Source organism: Glycine soja, chromosome 10 (genome assembly GCF_004193775.1).
Source record: "Glycine soja cultivar W05 chromosome 10, ASM419377v2, whole genome shotgun sequence".
Classification (NCBI taxonomy): domain Eukaryota; kingdom Viridiplantae; phylum Streptophyta; class Magnoliopsida; order Fabales; family Fabaceae; genus Glycine; species Glycine soja.
The window spans coordinates 29,587,510-29,604,017 of NC_041011.1; the positions used below are offsets into that span (position 1 = coordinate 29,587,510).

A 16,508-nucleotide genomic window follows, 5' to 3' on the forward strand; every position below is an offset into this window, starting at 1 on the left:
GCATGTGAAGGGTCAAATTTGTATAATCTAAAATCAAAGAGATAAATATGTTACTCTCTTTGTCTGCTTTTTTTCAAAACTGATGAATGAACATTACAAAAGTCAAACACATGCGTAAATAAGGATAAATTTTTAAAGGAATAAATGATGCCCAAATAAATACTTTATTTTCTTCAAACCAATTAGCTAGAGTGCAACGACAAATTTTTTTTGACACTGTTCAACCCCAATTACCGCTGCAATGATCAAGGTACTTGTGATCCAGAAATGCATCACGATCACATTAGTTATTGATGCATAAGTGGCATTCGTCTACAATTTTACTTAATAATGATGGATCCTAAATAAAGTGAATTGAGACGGAAAAAAGACTAACAGAAAGAAAAAAGTGATAAAATGTAACACTTATGTCATGGAAAAAGAAAAAAACTTAGAAAGTTGAGGTCTTTTTTTTTTTGTAAGCAAAACCGAAAATATATTAAATAAAAGAAAAAATAATATAAGAAAGCATGGAAGACCAAACCAAAACGCATGTTAATAAAAGCAAAAAGAATTATAACTAAGTGAACCTAAACCGTTGTTATAGAATTCCTCCAAACAAGAGGATGAGCAAGGCATCATCATCAGGATGAAGAAAGATATTGTATACAACGAAAAACATGACAGTCCTATGAAAGCCAAAAATGCAAACTGCCAGTGAAAAAGCTCCCTGAAAGCCAAAAAGTTTACGTTGTCATCACATTTTTTTTCTCCCATAAATCTATGTTGAAATTTTCCCTATAAAAAAGGGAAAAATAACTATAACTGCAGTTAAGCGACAATCTAAAGCATGCATTCAACGGCCATCAACAAAAAAAAAATGCCATTCAACGCCCCAAATATACATCTTCCAAAAACAAATGGATAAATTGTTGACTTCTGAGACTCAAGATTCTATAAATAGGAATCAGTCTTCGGCAAACAATATAACCACCTGATTTGAGAGCTAACTCTATAAACTAAAAAGCCATGGAAGCTCAAACCTATTTCTTAGTTATTGCATTGTTCTTTCTGTTGCATTTGCTTGCAAAATATTACAAGCTAAAAACTAATGTCTCTCACACACTTCCCCCAGGACCAAAGAAACTACCTATCATAGGAAACCTGCATCAACTAGCAGCAGCAGGTTCACTTCCACACCATGCTCTCAAAAAACTTTCCAAAAAATATGGACCCCTCATGCACCTTCAACTTGGTGAAATTTCAGCAGTGGTTGCATCCTCCCCAAAGATGGCCAAGGAAATAGTGAAAACACATGATGTTTCTTTTCTTCAGAGACCCTATTTTGTTGCTGGCGAAATAATGACCTATGGGGGATTGGGCATTGCTTTTGCTCAATATGGTGATCACTGGAGACAAATGAGGAAAATATGTGTGACGGAGGTTCTGAGCGTGAAAAGAGTTCAGTCTTTTGCTTCGATTAGAGAAGACGAGGCAGCAAAGTTTATCAACTCGATTCGAGAATCAGCAGGTTCGACAATCAATCTCACTAGTAGAATTTTCTCATTAATATGTGCTTCTATTTCCAGGGTAGCATTTGGCGGCATATATAAGGAGCAAGACGAATTCGTTGTGTCTTTGATCCGACGAATTGTTGAAATTGGGGGAGGATTCGACCTTGCTGATTTGTTTCCTTCAATTCCATTCTTATATTTCATAACTGGGAAGATGGCTAAATTGAAGAAGTTGCACAAGCAGGTTGACAAGCTATTGGAAACCATCGTCAAAGAGCATCAAGAAAAGCATAAACGTGCCAAAGAAGATGGAGCTGAAATTGAGGACGAAGATTATATTGATGTTCTTCTCAGAATCCAACAACAAAGTGATACTCTAAACATAAACATGACGACTAACAACATCAAAGCCTTGATATTGGTTAGTTTATGTGGCAAAACTTCTATATTTTAAATCTGCCTGAATACCACATGTTTTTCTTTCATTTCCCGTGTTTTCCATTTCTCTGACATTAAAAAATAAAAACAAATGTTATCTGGTGTCCTAATGCCATTAGTTAATAAACTAAAACTAGAAATATCCTCTTCTATTATTTTTAAATGTGCTTTCATATAATTTTCTATAAAAAAAAAATCACTTTTTAGGTCTTCAATGCAAAACTAAAAAACAAATTACAAATAAGTTTATAAAAAATAAGTTACGCACGGATAATATAAAATAAATTTATAGTGTTATTTAGTCACAAATAACTATGTTTGATATATTTGTTAACTTTTACTATAATTATCTTAAAAATTACATTAATATTAATTTCTGATTGGTTAACAATATAAAAATTTTGACACTAACAAAAATATATAACAATTAAATTTGAAAGTATTTTCATGAAATTTAACATCTATTATTACTATTATTATTATTATTATTATTATTATTATTATTATTATTATTATTATTATTATTATTATTATTATTATTGGTTGTGGTGAAATTTAGCATCTCTTATTATTGTACGTTTAAATAAGCGCCTTTTAATGCCCTTTCTAACAAATTTTAAAATGCTCATCCAGCTACTGTTCATTCAGAGTGACGAACATCAGATAGCATGCATGATAATTTAGACTTGTTTCTTCTTCACCAGCCCAATATTCAATTGTAAAAATTTAATTCTTTTTATCTTTAAGACTAAAATAAGTTTAGTTATCATTTTATAGCTTCCTTGTTTGCTTTCAATTTGTTTTATAAAGTACGTTGTCGTCTGATCTTGTTAAGTGCAAAATGGGTGAGATTTTAGTTTCATCATGTATTAAGTGTTGTCCAGGGTGTGGACTCTATGAAGAAAGAAGAAACATTTTGATTGTAACCACATACTGTAATATGCTATGAGAAAATAGTCGTACATACCATTTAACTTCTCTTACAACTCACATTCATCATATTTGTGTTTTTATCTTTTTCTTCATTTTTCATCACATCATGTGTCACATATTCTCTTCCCTCATATTTTTTTTCTCTTTTTCTTTTCTTTCCACCCATACACCCAAAAATGGAGTGTAAGAGTATCAATATCTTATGCTCTTGAGGGCATCATACTCTGTACCTCAATTGCTACATATTTGATAAACTAAAATGTCAAATTACATATAAATAGAAATTAGATAGACATGAAAAATAATATAACAATCATATATATATATATATATATATATATATATATATATATATATATATATATATATATATATATATATAGAAACGAAAGTACGGGAAGAAAAGTAGAAGGGAAAGCCTAAGGATAAAGGGAGAAGGGAGGAGAGAATGGTGGTGGATTCAAATTCTTCTTCTAACATTTATAACAAAACTAAACAAATATTTATTGATAAAAATAATTTGGGAAGAAAATTATTTGAAAAGACAAAAGAAGAATTGGGTGTACAAATATAATAACTCTTTAATAAATTTAAATTGTTTGTTGCTCAAAAGAAAAAAGTTTGTCACTATTGGTATTATAGATGATTCTAAAATAGGAAAACTAATCATCTAACTTCTAGAAGAGTTTATATAATTATATTATTTTTATACACATATTTACAAAAAAAAAAAATATTTTTCATTGTCACATAACTTATTTTATCACATATTTTTCTCTTCGATTTTTCTTTTTTTTATAGTAATTAAATAAAATTAAACAAAAGCATTGTACAAAAGAAAATCTAGGGTATTGTGGAGAAAATATTTTCAGGTAAATCTCACAAAAGTTAACTCTCCCCCTGCGTATTTCCTATCTTAATCAAATAGATAAAATACATTAATTTTTAATTCCTCTTGTTTGTGTTAATTACTTTATCTTCCACTTCTTTTTCCGTTGTCATCTGATATTTCTATACTAGAATTTCTCCAGTTTTTGTTATATATATATAATTTCCCTTTTAATTTTATCAAAATTTACATTAAAATATTTTGTTTGCCTGATTAGGACATATTTGCTGCTGGAACTGATACTTCAGCATCAACACTAGAGTGGGCTATGACAGAAATGATGAGAAATCCAAGAGTGAGGGAGAAAGCACAAGCTGAATTGAGACAAGCTTTTAGAGGAAAGGAAATAATTCATGAAAGTGATTTAGAGCAACTTACTTATTTGAAGTTGGTGATCAAAGAGACATTCAGGGTACACCCACCTACTCCTTTATTGCTCCCTAGAGAATGCTCTCAACTAACCATTATCGATGGCTATGAAATACCAGCCAAAACTAAAGTCATGGTAAACGTATATGCAGTCTGTAAAGATCCCAAATATTGGGTTGATGCTGAAATGTTTGTCCCTGAAAGGTTTGAGGCTAGTTCTATTGATTTCAAAGGGAATAATTTTGAGTATCTTCCTTTTGGGGGAGGAAGGAGAATATGTCCTGGCATGACATTTGGTTTAGCCACCATTATGCTTCCACTAGCTCTATTGCTCTATCATTTTAACTGGGAACTCCCAAATAAAATCAAACCTGAGAATATGGATATGGCCGAACAATTTGGAGTGGCTATTGGGAGGAAAAACGAATTGCATTTGATACCCTCGGTTAATGATCTTTGCGTGCATTGATGTGTCCATGTTAATCGATTTTACTTTCAAGTGTCATAACTTACGTGTTAAGGAAATAAAAAACTTGTGATTTGTTTGAATATGTATCGTCTAAGATATATTAATAAAAAGCTTTCTTATTTCTCTTTAAATACACATCTAATTGATATGATGTCTTTGGACTGCTAAGGCAACCTAATTGTTTAAGTTTATATATGCTTTTTTTATGGAAAAAATGTAATATTAAGTCATTCTCATTTGTAATTAAGAAATATATATATATATATATATATATATATATATATATATATATATTTCTTAATTACAAATGAGAATGACTTAATATTACATTTTTTCCATAAAAAAAAAAGCCTTTAATATTGTTCTCAGATGGAACTGTTCACAAGCAGCATAACTAGGAATGACCCTATTTATTAGATTGTAGCCCAATAGGAGAGGGCAATTTTGTTGAAATAATAATAAAGTTAACATTGTTGGAACCAAAGATCAAGAATGAAAAGTCTAACCCTTCAAAATTCACATAATTTTGATGATAACAAAATTTATGATATTTTAAGATCTAACAAGTTATTTTAGAATGCATCCAGACAAGAAAAAGATATAAATTCCTATCTTAGACACAATAAGAATATTTGTATAAAAAGTGGCATTGATGCTCTTTTAAAAGAAAGCATCCAAAGTTTTAGAAAGCCAAGCTTTCTCTGAACGTCCAAAGTGATTCATTTGTGTACATACCAAAATTCGGAGTTGTCCCACGTCACGGTGGATGTGGCCAATGTGGGCTCTAAGATCTCACACGTCAAACTGAGAGTTCCTTTTGTTAAGAAGATAAGAGGGGAACCTACAAAATAAAGGACTTTGACGCTCAAGTAAGACGTGAGTTAGGAGAGTAAGAAAAAAGTGAGATGAAACTTGGTACTTATAGAGTGAAAAGAGTAGGATGGCGTCTGCGCCATATGTGAGTTGGAAAAGAGTTTTTTTGGTCGTTGTCTGGGGTCAACAATGATAGGCCCAAAGTATGCTAGGGAGTTCCTCCTTCCATAGACCCTTAGACTTGTCAAGTCAAGTGTGCATGGCCCTGACGATAACTTTGTTGGTTGCCTTTGCCTAACCGTTGTCTAGGGATGTTCAACAAAGGTTACGAGTTGCTTGACGCCTAGCCTCGCCAGGAAGTCTTCATAAGTCAGTGACAATGGCGTAAGGGACATGTTAATCGGTGAATACAACTAACTTTTGTGTATAAAACTTGTGTAAATTGTAGCAAACTCTTCCAATTTATGGTTACTTTGTAGTGTTATAAGTATTTTCTGTTAAGTATAGGTAATAAATACTTAGTACTTCCTTTTTGTGTGTTTAATAATCTTTTTCTCTCAATTTTAGGTTAATTAGGAAAGCTTTGGAAAGTGCTATTTTTCACCTTCTCGCTAAGCCAATCTACTGGCTTAGCGAGCCTCCGCTAAGCGCAACACTTATGGGCTAAGCGCGACGAAGACTCTAGAAGAAGATGAGCTATACAGGTTTGTTAAGCGCACCACTTCATCTCACTAAGCACACCGCTTCAGTTCATCCGCTAAGCGAGAAAGGCACGCACTAAGCCGAAATTCACTAATGTGCGCTAAGCGGTCCATAAGTGCGCTAAGTGCACGAGCATAAACAAGGCCACCTATTTAAGCTTGAAATCAGATTTCAGAAGGAGTGTTTGGACTGGGATTCAGAGCTTTGCATGTCTAGGGTTTCTCGAGAGAGAAAGGTCCAAGTTCCATAGAGATTTTTCTCTGTGAAGATCTGCAGAGACCAGAGCTTGAAGCAGGAGCCAGTTTGAGAGCTTGAGATGAGTTTGTGAGTGATTGTGAGATCCTAGAGGTAAAGAAGACATCCTCAGCACTTGTATTTTTGCAATCGTTCATCTTGTTCTTCTCTTTGTTGTAAAGAAGGCTTCCTGGTATGGAAAGCTAAATCCTCTATTGGATCTTCCCTGTAGGTACCTGATGTAAATATATTTATTTTATCTATTTAATGATGTTTTGTGTGTTCTTTGTGCTATATGCTTTTCACTCCTGTATGCCTTTACCTTGATCACGTAGATGCATGCTTTGTTAGGGTCATTCAACAGTGGAAACTGGTCTGACTCTAAAGTCCTTGATAGTACAGGGCTAAGTTGTCGCACCATCACGAGGAATCGGGGTGCTATAAGTTAGTTGTGTATGTGTGTCTTAATGCGGTCCTGATTGAGTTTAGTCTTACAAGAGGAATCTACGGACGATGCTTGATCAGGATTAGGCTAAACTATCATGAGGAATCAGGGTTTAGTATCTCAGGAGACACCATAGGAACACATGAGCATCGTTAGCTAGAGAATATCTTTTCAGCATCAGGCACCTATTAGGAAGACCAACGTGTTTCTACTTATTTTTACACATCATTTCTCTCACGTGATTTTCTTTCTTTTTGCACAGATAATTTATACACCTATTCATATTCACACTTACCTTTACACACCAGACACCTATTTGTTGAAATAGCTTACCAAATAACACAAGTTCCCCGAGTGTTCAATACTTGGTTCTTGCCGTTTTATACTACTTGTGCGATCCGGTGCACTTGCCGGAAGCCAAACAAATTTTTGGCGCCGTTGCCGAGGAACTTCTTTTTATTTGGGAAGTTAGTTTGTCTTTAGGTGTCTATTCTTTATTTTCTTTGATTATTTTTGTGAATATTTGTTCTTAATTCCTATTTGTCTTTTCTTGTTACACTGGATAACCGTTGTTCTGTTAGTATTGTATATGCATAGATCTCCCACCGGCAATTTAGTTCCTTTGGACTTAGAAGTTGAGGCTACATTGTGAAGGAACAGAGCCGAGAGGAGAAGGAAACTTCTGCAAGACAAAGCAGTTGCATCCATTCTTGAGGAGGAGAATCATTTCTCTGACTTATTATCACCTGATTCACCATCATCAAGGGAATCCGCCACTCAATTACCTGAAGTCATTACCATGGAAGAAGAGCATGACCAGAGGATTACCCTTGAGGATTACTCAAGTAGTTCAGTACCACAATTTTTCACCAACATTGCACATCCTGAAGTGCAAGCTAACAACATCAACTACCCACATTCCTTTATTCATTTAATACAGGGGAATTTATTTCAAGGATTACCTAATGAAGACCCCTATGCACACTTGGCAACGTTCATTGAAATATGCAACACTATTAAGATTGTCGGTGTACCAGACGAAGCCATTAGGCTCAACCTTTTCTCATTCTCATTGGCAGGAGAAGCCAAGAGGTGGCTCCACTCATTCAAAGGTAACAGTCTGAAAACCTGGGAAGAAGTTGTTGAAAAGTTCCTAAGGAAATACTTCCCAGAGTCCAAGACTGCAGAAGGGAAAGCTATAATCTCTTCATTTTATCAGTTTCCTAATGAATCTCTGAGTGAAGCATTGGAGAGGTTCAGAGGCTTGTTGAGAAGAACTCCCACTCATGGGTTTTTTGAGCCAATCCAATTGAATATGTTTATAGATGGGCTGAGACCACAAACCAAGCAACTATTAGATGCTTCAGTAGGGGGAAAGATACAACTGAAGACCCCAGAAGAAGCAACTAAGCTAATTGAGAACATGTCAGCCAGTGATCATGTTATTCTAAGAGACAGAACCCATCAACCCACGAAGAAAAGCTTGATAGAGCTATCATCACATGACGCTTTATTGGCACAGAACAAGTTGCTTTCTAAGCAACTTGAGATTTCAAAAGAAACACTCGGTAAATTTCCAACTAATTCTGTTTTGCAGGTCACAGATTGTACCATCTGTGGTGAGGCTCATTAAATAGGCCAATGTATTCCCACTAAAGAAAACACTCAAGAAATTCATTATATGGGAAATCAACAGCGACAAGGGTATACTCAAGGAGGATTTTCAGGCTTTCAGTAGGGTCCCTATAATCAACAAGGACAGTGGAGGACACACCCTGGTAACCAGTTCAACAAAGACCAGAGTGGGCCTTCAAACAGGCCAATCCAACAAGGACCTAACACATTCCAGAGGACTACTACGTTGGAGGAGACCTTGACTCAGTTTATGTAAGTAACAATGTCAAATCATAAAAGCACTGAGTTAGCACTGAAGAACCTTGAGGTCTAGGTGGGACAACTGGCCAAGCAGATAGCTGACAAGTCATCCAACAATTTTATGGCAAATATAGAACAGAATCCCAAGGAGGAATGCAAAGTTGTGATGACAAGGAGAAAAAGGTTTGTGGAGGCTAAGGATGAGGATAATGTGGTGCATAAGAAGAAAACTGCTAACAAGAAAGATACTGATGGCAAGAAAAATGAGGTAAGAGGTGAAAGTAATCAAGAGAAAGAGGAACAAATAATGGTCAAGAATAAAGAATTGAAGGACCAAGAAAAAGAAAAAGAAGTAGAAAAAGAAATAGAAAATGAAAAAAATGAAAAAGAAGAAAAAAATAATAAGAATGCAAAGAAGAGTAGAAGTGAAAAAGTTGTGAATGAAGGTGTGGAAGTACCATATCCTGTGGTACCTTCCAAGAAGGAAAAAGATTGTCATCTGGCGAGATTTTTAGACATTTTCAGGAAATTGGAAATAACTATGCCCTTCAGAGAAGCTTTGCAGCAGATGCCACTTTACTCTAAATTCTTGAAAGATATGTTAACAAGGAAGCATAAATATATTCACCAGGAAAACATCATAGTGGAAGGAAAGTGCAGTGCTGTGATCCAAAAGATCCTTCCACCCAAGCATAAAGATCCTGGGAGTGTAACTATTCCTTGTTCAATAGGAGAAGTCAATGTGGGAAAAGCTCTTATTGGCCTGGGAGCCAGCATCAATTTGATGCCACTCTCCATGTGTAGAAGATTGGGAGAGTTGGAAATAATGCCCACTCGAATGACTTTACAACTAGCTGACCACTCCATTACCAGGCCATATGGAGTAATTGAAGATGTGTTGGTCAGAATAAAACATTTTATCTTCCCGACAAACTTTGTGGTAATGGATATCTCTGAAGATACTGACATCCCTGCAATATTGGGAAGGCCATTCATGTTGACTACAAGTTGCATAGTTGATATGGGGAAGAGGAAGCTGGAGCTAGGTTTTGAAGATCAGAAAATTGATTTTGATTTATTTGTTGAAAACAAGCCTGCTCCAGAACACAATGTCTGGTTACAGGTAATGGAAGGAGGTCAAGAGGTTCTGAAAGTAAGAACCAAAACATAAAATCACCCAGTGAGGTAAAAGCATCAAGTTAATGACATTAAAGAAGCGCTTCCTGGGAGGCAACCCAGTTTTAATTTCTGCTATTTTTGTTTTTCATGCATTTAATCATTTGGAACTTGCTGTATAATCTGTACATATGAGTATAGCAGCCTATCTTTGCATGTTTAACATAAGGGTTTCAATTTCTTGGAAAAAGGACTGAAAAATAACTTAGAAAACATTTTTCTGAAAAATAGTCCTTTCGCTAAGTGCGAGCCTCGTGCTAAGCGCATCTTTGGTCATGCACTAAGCTGTGAGTCTCAAGCGCTTAGCGCCCAACCCTTGCATCTAAGGCTGATTTGGTCTGCTAAGCTGGCCAAGGATGAGCTAAGCCAACTTCAATTCGATCTGAATTCGACTAAGCTTTAGCCTGATCGCTAAGCGATAGCTTATCCTTGGCTAAGTACGACTCAGTGTCGCCAAGTGAGATTTGTTGTGGCATCCACTGAGCTAAGCGTTAGTCATGGCAGCTAAGCTGAATTCATTGCGGCAATGTGAGCATTAAGCGAGTTCTTATCAGCTAAGCGCATGCTCCTTTGTACTTAAGATGCATCATTTTAGCTAAGCCAGCTAGAGCCTGGCTTAGCGAGAGTGGCAGCTTTTCGGATCTGCAAACCTCGCTAAGCGGTCTTATCCTCGTGCTAAGCCAAGCCTATGTAAAAAAAATGAATTTTGAATTTGAAACGTCGACTAAGCGTGTAGATCCGCTAAGCGAGCCTTGTTGAGAAACCAAACGTCTCTCTGGCTCGCTTAGCGCAGCGTTCCGCTAAGCGAAAGTGTCGAAAAATGCTTAAGTGAGTGTAACTGCTGTTACACTCACACTTGCCAGATTTCGGAAACACCTTCTCTACTCTCTCTCTCCAAAAATTTGCACATTTTGCATCTGTGCTTTCTCTTTGCATTGTCTACTTCCAATCCAAAAGCATTAACAATCCAAGTAAGTTCCTTGATTCTTTTTCTCTTTTTCTTGTCTAAACTTTAGGGTAGAAGATTTCAACTATATTTTTAGATTTTTAGGGTTTTTATGTTTTTTTAGAATTAGTTTAAGATTAGGACTATATACGCTTGTATACTGTATTGAGTATGATGCACACATTGCATGTCGGATATGCCTTTTAGAGGCTTGAAAAGTGCAAGAAAACGAATTGCGTTTTCTGCATTTTCTGGAAAACGCAATGAACTCGCTAAGCGAGCATGTTGCGCTAAGCGAGTTCATCAGAACTCAATGTGTAAATGGGCGTTCCCGAAAGGACTCGCTAAGCGAACCTATCGTGCTAAGCGAGTTCATCCTTTGAGGATGAACACTCATCCTCTTGCTGAGCTACCTGTGGCTAAGCGAGGCTGAATCGCTAAGCCTAGGTAACTCAAACAAATTTTTGTAAATAACCACGCGTTAAGCCGAGCTTGCCTGAGCCAAGCACGATTTGTTACGGCATCCGTTGAGCTAAGTGACCTTCGCTCGCTAAGCTCCCAATACTTAGCACATATCCTTGCGACAGATGTTCAGCTTAGCGGGCGATGTCTAGCTAAGCCAATTCTACAGAAGCTAAATTTCTGCAACTTCCGCTAAACGGCTCCTCATGTCGCTAAGCGGTAGTGTTTTTTTTTTTTGCAAAGGCTAGCTAAGAGGACCATGTCTCGCTAAGCGACCAATATCTTTTTCAGTTTTATTTTTCAGTTTTTGAAATTCAAATAACTTGTGTCCTGATTAGTTGTTTGGTTCCTTTATATGCAGATGGCTTCTAGGAAACATAAAAGTATTGGTTCAAGACCCACAACACAGTATGACACAAGGAGATTCTCTTCCTTAGATGCTTGGACCAGATACACAGATAATGTTCTAGGGAGAAACATTTTACCTGAGAGGAAGGTAGAGCTCTATCACATTGAGATAAATGATTTTAAAGCTGAACTGGAGAGGCGTAATTTCCATAAACGCCTCACCAATTTAGTTGATGGGAGCATAGACTTAGCTTTGGTGAAAGAGTTCTATGCAAATTTATACAATTCTGAGGACCATCCACCAAAGCAGTCCAGAGTCAGAGGTCATTTGGTGAAGATTGATGCTGATAGTCTCAACACATTCCTGGAGACACCTGTGGTATTAGCTGAGGGAGAGACTCTACTCGCATACTCCAGATACTGCAGGTTGCCTACAAACTTCAGAGAGATAGAGGCTATTTTATGCATACATGGCCAAGGGTTCATCTTGAACTCTGAGGGCCATCCTGGGAAGATTCTCAGGAAGGATTTGACTACACTAGCTCAGGTGTGGAGTGTCCTCTCATACTCCAACTTGGCCCTTACATCACATACCTCTGATCTGACAGTGGACAGAGCTAGGCTAATTTTTGGCCTAGTCTCTCACTTGGATATGAACATAGGAGCACTGATCTCTGGCCAGATGACCTCTATAGCCCAGTCTAACACTTCTAGACTCGGGTTCCCTACTCTGATAACCGCATTATGTAGGGCCAGTGGGGTAGTCTCTGATAGCCTTACCTTTGAGCGCCTAACCCCATTCATTAACTTGGCCTACATCAAGAAGAATTGTTGGAATCCCGACGATCTAACAGTTTCTATCCGAGGGGCTAGGAAGGCGAGGGCAAGGCCAACTGAGCTTCCTTCTACTTATGCAACTCCTACTCCAGCATCCACTTCAGCAGTCCCTTCTATCCCAGCTCAGACAGATTCTCAGCGCTTTGAAGCCATGCTTCAGAGCATTCATCAAGAACAGATCATTTTACTACAAAATTTACAGGTGGTGGTGCCTCCAGGATCTATTCCTTCAGTTGAGCAGTTCAGGGAGATGGTAGCCTGGCCTGGGACCCAACCTTCTCTTCATAGGGAAGATGAAGGTCCCACAGCCCAGGTACCTCAACATATGGAGGATGAGTCATCTGAGGCCACCATCCCAGAGCCATTTGATATAGGAGAAGAGGCAGAGGAGACACAGGTGAGACAGGTAGCTACTGCCACTCCTGAGCGATCCCTTAAGGCTACTTCAAAGCCTTTTGCACCAGTGGTAAACCTACCCTCACCTCAGCCTGCAGCAAACCCCTTCACTCCTCTCCTAGAGATGCCAGAGGACCCGACTACACCAGTCCTAGCTATAGACACTTCTCCTCCAACTACTCCAGTGCTTCAGCTGACAGATGAGGAGGATGGTCAGACATAGGACACCCAGGACCAGTCATAGGAATTTTGATTCCTGATGATACTTTTTGCTTTTTGATTTATTATTTTTATAATTTTGGTTTTCGTACAGTATTTCCTTTATGTTTACATACACTGCTAGTTTTATTTATGAGTAGTTAGTTTGCTCATCCTGAAGCATTTTGAATAGTTTAACTTGGTTTTCAATGATATGGCAGTGAAGCACTTTTATGGACTTATGAAAATAGTTGTATGCTTTTATTTTGAGTTGAGTGCATGATTGTGATGGAGTTTGTGTTTCTTTTCATGAGTTTGAGCAAGTGTGTCTGTTAGACAAAGAAAGAACAAGAATGTGAACTTGAATTTAGAATTGTTAGTCAGTAGACAGATTGATTGAGAAAGAAAAGCTTAAATCTCTAAATTTTAGAATGAAATGTATAAACGAGAACATGATGAAGGTCGTGATTGTACATACACAAGCCTTTTGACCAAAGAGCTTACCTTGAATGATTGATGTGCCATCATTTTCTTCTATTTTCTAAACCCTTTTTGCACCATTTTAATTACTGATTGGTCTTAATTGTCAATTAATTAGGCAGTTTTATTATTTGGGCCTATTTAGCTAATTTGATGTTTTTAATCTAATTTCAGAAATTAATGAAACATTGGGCTTAATCCGGATTTTGGTTGTGGACTTGAAGTGGGCAAATAAAGCAGCACTTACCTTAGTTAATTTCTAATTAGGAAATTTCGCAATTTTATTTTATGTTGTTCAGTGTTTATTTCGTTTTGGGCCAGAGTATTGTAATAGGGCCCAGTGACTTTGAGTGACTCTTTTTAAACAGCAGCCTTGGGATTCGTGCAAGGCATTCTGTCATGCTATTCATTATTCAGAGCTTTGGTTTTAGGGTTTTTACGTTTTCTGCCTTGATGCTACTGTTCACGTAATGCAATTTTACGTTTTCTACTTCTAATTACAATTTCGTTCTTGCTTCTTCTTCTGCTCTCATTTACGTTTCTGTTCATTTATGTTTCTGCTTCATGTTTCATTTGCGTTTACTGTTTGAATCCATGGAAGGCTAGATTTTCTGGTGTTGTTTCCTTTTGAGGACGAAGCCCAACTCTCTTTGAGGTTTCGCTTGTAATGTGGCTTCCTGGCAGTTTTCCCTTCACCAGTTATCCCAAATTCGTGAATATTAATTAGTGCATGCTTCGTGTTCGATTAATTGCCTCTGAGCCTAACTTGTGTTCATGCTTAATGGACGAAGGGCTAACTGGTCTATGTGGTGCCTAATCACGTATTGAAAACCCTAAGTTGATTTTCGCTTAGTAAATTGAAATAGGGTTGGATTAAGTGGTTGACTGTTAGGGACGAATTCTCCATAACCCAGGATAAGAGAATGGCTTCTGAATTAGAGGAAACAACCCGTTTTTAATATTAGTAGTTTAAAATTCCAGTTTACTTGTTCTGCTCTTTAATCACAAAACAAACAAACCCCCCCAATCGTTACTGTTACTGCGCAAGTATATTATGAACATTTGGTTTGTCATTGCTCGTTAGGAAACGACCTAGGATCACTTCCTAGTTACTGCATTTTCATGTTTATTTGATTCGGGTGCGGCCTCGATTAAATTTGGCGCCGTTGCCAGGGAGCAGTGTCCAAAGGTTCATAATAGCTAGCTAGTGTTGTGTGTTTAATGCTTTCGTGTTTTATGTTTAATTGTTAGTATTGTGTTAGTATGTGTGTTAGTGTTGTTTAGTGTCCTGGTATTTTGTTTAGTGTGTGTTCTGTTTCAGTTTTCCCATTAAGCGTTTCCCCTGTTTCAGTCTTGGGTGTTTTGCTGTGAATAGTGTTTTGCGACGGACTTAGCGACCACTTTTGCTTGCGGCAAAACAGAGTAGTAGTAGAAATCAATTAGAGACGGATTTTAGCGACCACCCATGTTGAATTATTTGTGATTTTTTGTTTTAGTAGCTAGGGTTGTTATTTTTGGCGGAATTTTTTGTGTGGTAACTTCTTTTAATCCATATTTTGTGGGAAAAATAGCTAGAGCCTTTAGTTTGGTCAGATTTGAAAGTTCCAAAAAACTAGCAAATTTTGTGTTTGTCAAAACTTCAAACGGCCATAACTTTTGCTCCAGTTATCAGAATCGCAATTATTATACATGCATTTGGGGTAGAAAAAAATTTCCTATGCCTATGGCCGGCTGGGGTCTCCATCGTCCAAAAAAAGCGATTCTGTCAAAAGTTTTCTATTTTTCAAGTTTTATTCACTTATTTTTCTTAACCCAACAATTTTAGCTTTCATAGTTAGACTTTGAATTTTTGTCTAAAATTTTTTGTGCTATCTTCTCATCATTTTATAAGGTTGCTCACAAAATTTCAAGTCATTTGGATATCATTTGAGGGTAGCTGTAGTTCAAACCTGCACCTTTATTTACATGACAAGGCAACTAGTTGTGCATGCTGAATGTAGTGTATGACTAGAGACAATCCATCTGACTTACAACCCTTTGACCCTGAGATAGATAGGACATTTCATAGATTAGTTAGGCATCATTTTATACCTTTTAATCATCCTGAGCATTCCATTACTGGTGAATCTGTGCATTCTGTTATTAGTGATTTTGAACATCCTGATTTGGAGCATTATAATTTTGAGCATTCTGATTTTTCACCTTCTGAGAACATGGCACAACCTCCACCCTGTGAGAGGACTCTAAGGGAAATGGCTGTACCTGATTTCACCTACGAAAGCTTCCGCATCCAATACCCTGATGAGGATGTCCCATATGTTCTTAAAACTGGACTGATTCATTTGCTTCCAAAGTTTCATGGCCTTGTAGCTGAAGACCCGCACAAACATTTAAAGGAATTTCATATTGTCTGCTCCACCATGAAACCCCCAGATGTCCAGGAGGATCACATATTTCTGAAGGCTTTTCCTCATTCTCTGGAGGGAGTGGCAAAGGACTGGCTTTATTACCTTGCTCCAAGGTCCATCACGAGCTGGGATGACCTTAAGAGAGTATTCTTAGAAAAAATTTTCCCTGCTTCCAGGACCATAGCCATCAGGAAAGATATCTCAGGTATTAGACAACTCAGTGGAGAGAGCCTGTATGAGTACTGGGAGCGATTTAAAAAACTATGTGCCAGTTGCCCTCACCATCAGATTTCGGAGCAGCTTCTTCTCTAATATTTTTATGAAGGACTCAGTAATATGGAGAGAAGTATGATAGATGCTGCCAGTGGTGGAGCCCTTGGAGACATGACTCCTGCTGAAGCCAGAAATTTAATTGAGAAGATGGCTTCCAACTCTTAGTAGTTTAGCGCCAGAAATGATGCCATAGTCATTAGAGGAGTGCATGAGGTAGCTACAAACTCAGCTGCATCATCTGAGACTAAGAAGCTAGAAGGCAAACTGGATGCATTGGTTAACTTGGTAACCCAGCTGGCCTTGAATCAGAAATCTGTACCTGTT

General features: G+C 37.2%; 1 protein-coding gene and 1 non-coding gene across 2 annotated transcripts; one reads left to right on the forward strand and one right to left on the reverse strand.

Moving 5' to 3' along the window:
* The first annotated feature begins 981 nt into the window (after window positions 1–981).
* On the forward strand, window positions 982–4,724 carry LOC114370673 (cytochrome P450 71D8-like). Its single transcript, XM_028328068.1, has 2 exons — window positions 982–1,914; window positions 3,971–4,724. Exons 1-2 carry the CDS (start codon window positions 1,009–1,011, stop codon window positions 4,589–4,591), a joined length of 1,527 nt encoding a protein of 508 aa, XP_028183869.1. The 5' UTR covers window positions 982–1,008; the 3' UTR covers window positions 4,592–4,724.
* Window positions 4,725–16,094: 11,370 nt separating this feature from the next.
* Window positions 16,095–16,201, reverse strand: LOC114372788. The gene has a single exon (XR_003658351.1). It is a non-coding gene; the product is annotated as a small nucleolar RNA R71 (small nucleolar RNA).
* Between the last annotated feature and the right edge of the window lie 307 nt (window positions 16,202–16,508).

Excerpts from the sequence above, each read along its gene's own strand:
- LOC114370673 (XM_028328068.1), top strand. The coding sequence starts at position 1,009 with ATGGAAGCTCAAACCTATTTCTTAGTTATTGCATTGTTCTTTCTGTTG. Across the intron at positions 1,915-3,970 it reads ACATCAAAGCCTTGATATTG|GACATATTTGCTGCTGGAAC; the intron begins GTTAGTTTATGT and ends TTGCCTGATTAG.